Source organism: Penaeus monodon, chromosome 32 (genome assembly GCF_015228065.2).
Source record: "Penaeus monodon isolate SGIC_2016 chromosome 32, NSTDA_Pmon_1, whole genome shotgun sequence".
NCBI classification, from domain to species: Eukaryota; Metazoa; Arthropoda; class Malacostraca; order Decapoda; family Penaeidae; genus Penaeus; species Penaeus monodon.
In genome coordinates, this window is record NC_051417.1 from 18554536 (window position 1) to 18555761 (window position 1226).

Genomic DNA, 1226 nt, shown 5'->3' on the forward strand with positions numbered 1-1226 from the left:
ACACTGCAAAAAAGTACATAGGATATGATTAGTAATACACAAGCAGATAGACCTACATAAGTTACATTCACATAAAAACAATAGGTATGTTTTTTTTTTTTAAAGGATATATCCTGATTGATTTTCATGTAAAAATGAGGGGCGACGAAAAAAATGCAAAAAAGTTGAGAGATAGCAGATTAATAAAGTATATCGACTTCACAGAGAGCCATTTTCGGATAGGACAAGTAGGGTCACCATCGAGGTTGAAAGACCTGGACATCAGCAGGGACAAGGCCGTCAGGAGTCAAACACCAACAACAACTAGAAATTCCCGCTCAGGCTTACAGCAGCGTTGAAATACCCATTTATATACTGACAGGGGCGCGAGGACCTTTGTTAGATTGGAATAGGAACGTGAGATACTAACAAGAACTTCAAGCACTCAGTCCAACAGTAGAGGCGTAGAATACCCAGTCATATGCTAATAGATACATTGCAACAGGGACACAATGTACTCAGATACCAACAGGGACTTTGAGGTACCTAGTGAGACACCAACAAGGGCATAAGGTACCCTTATAAGGTCATATGCTGACAGGGCCTTGAGGTATAGGGATTGCAACAGGTAACCAGTCAGATACCGATAGCGACCTGATGTACCCTTTCAGGAACCAACAGAGACACGAGTTACCCAGTTATGTTCTGACAGGGATTAGATTCTAACAAGAATATAAGGTTCCTAGTTAGATGTTAACAAGGACACGAAATACCCAATCATGTTCTCACCAGGACTTGAGGCATCAAGTCAAAATTTAGAGCTAGGATAGCATGAGAGGTCTGACAGGCACTCCTTTTCACACTTTCGACTGATAACTGGCGACCGATGAAGTTAATTTTTAAACATCAAACTGAAGAGGAATACTTGTGGCAGTTATGTAAGGTGGATTTAAAAAAAAAGTTCTGCATATGTTATTTATTAGTCTATACGTATGATGAGAAAGCTCTGGTGAGTTGAATGTTATATGAAAATTTGATGCATGGAATTATAAATACAGCTTATTTACGTATCTTTATAAGCTTGTCACTGATTTATATCGATCTACGGTTTTGCGGATGCATGAAATATTGAGGATAGACTATTGAACTTCGTCGTACTGTCGAAGATTTAGAACATTAAATACAGCGAATACAGTTCTGAAGCATCTCACGTAGTAACAGAAGACCTATCAGTATGTCTCTGGCCA

At 39.1% G+C, this 1226-nt stretch overlaps 2 protein-coding genes across 3 annotated transcripts in view; one reads left to right on the top strand and one right to left on the bottom strand.

The window, feature by feature from the left end:
* The window catches only part of LOC119593708 (palmitoyltransferase ZDHHC23-like), a 12326-nt gene extending 11478 nt beyond the window's left edge, over positions 1 to 848 (bottom strand). The window contains exon 1 of the mRNA XM_037942676.1: positions 769 to 848. Coding sequence (XP_037798604.1) covers positions 769 to 783 — 15 coding nt within the window. The 5' untranslated portion in view covers positions 784 to 848. The remainder of the gene's footprint in view (positions 1 to 768) is intronic.
* The window catches only part of LOC119593707 (PR domain zinc finger protein 15-like), a 9867-nt gene that overhangs the window by 1017 nt on the left and 7624 nt on the right, over positions 1 to 1226 (top strand). The window lies entirely within an intron of this gene.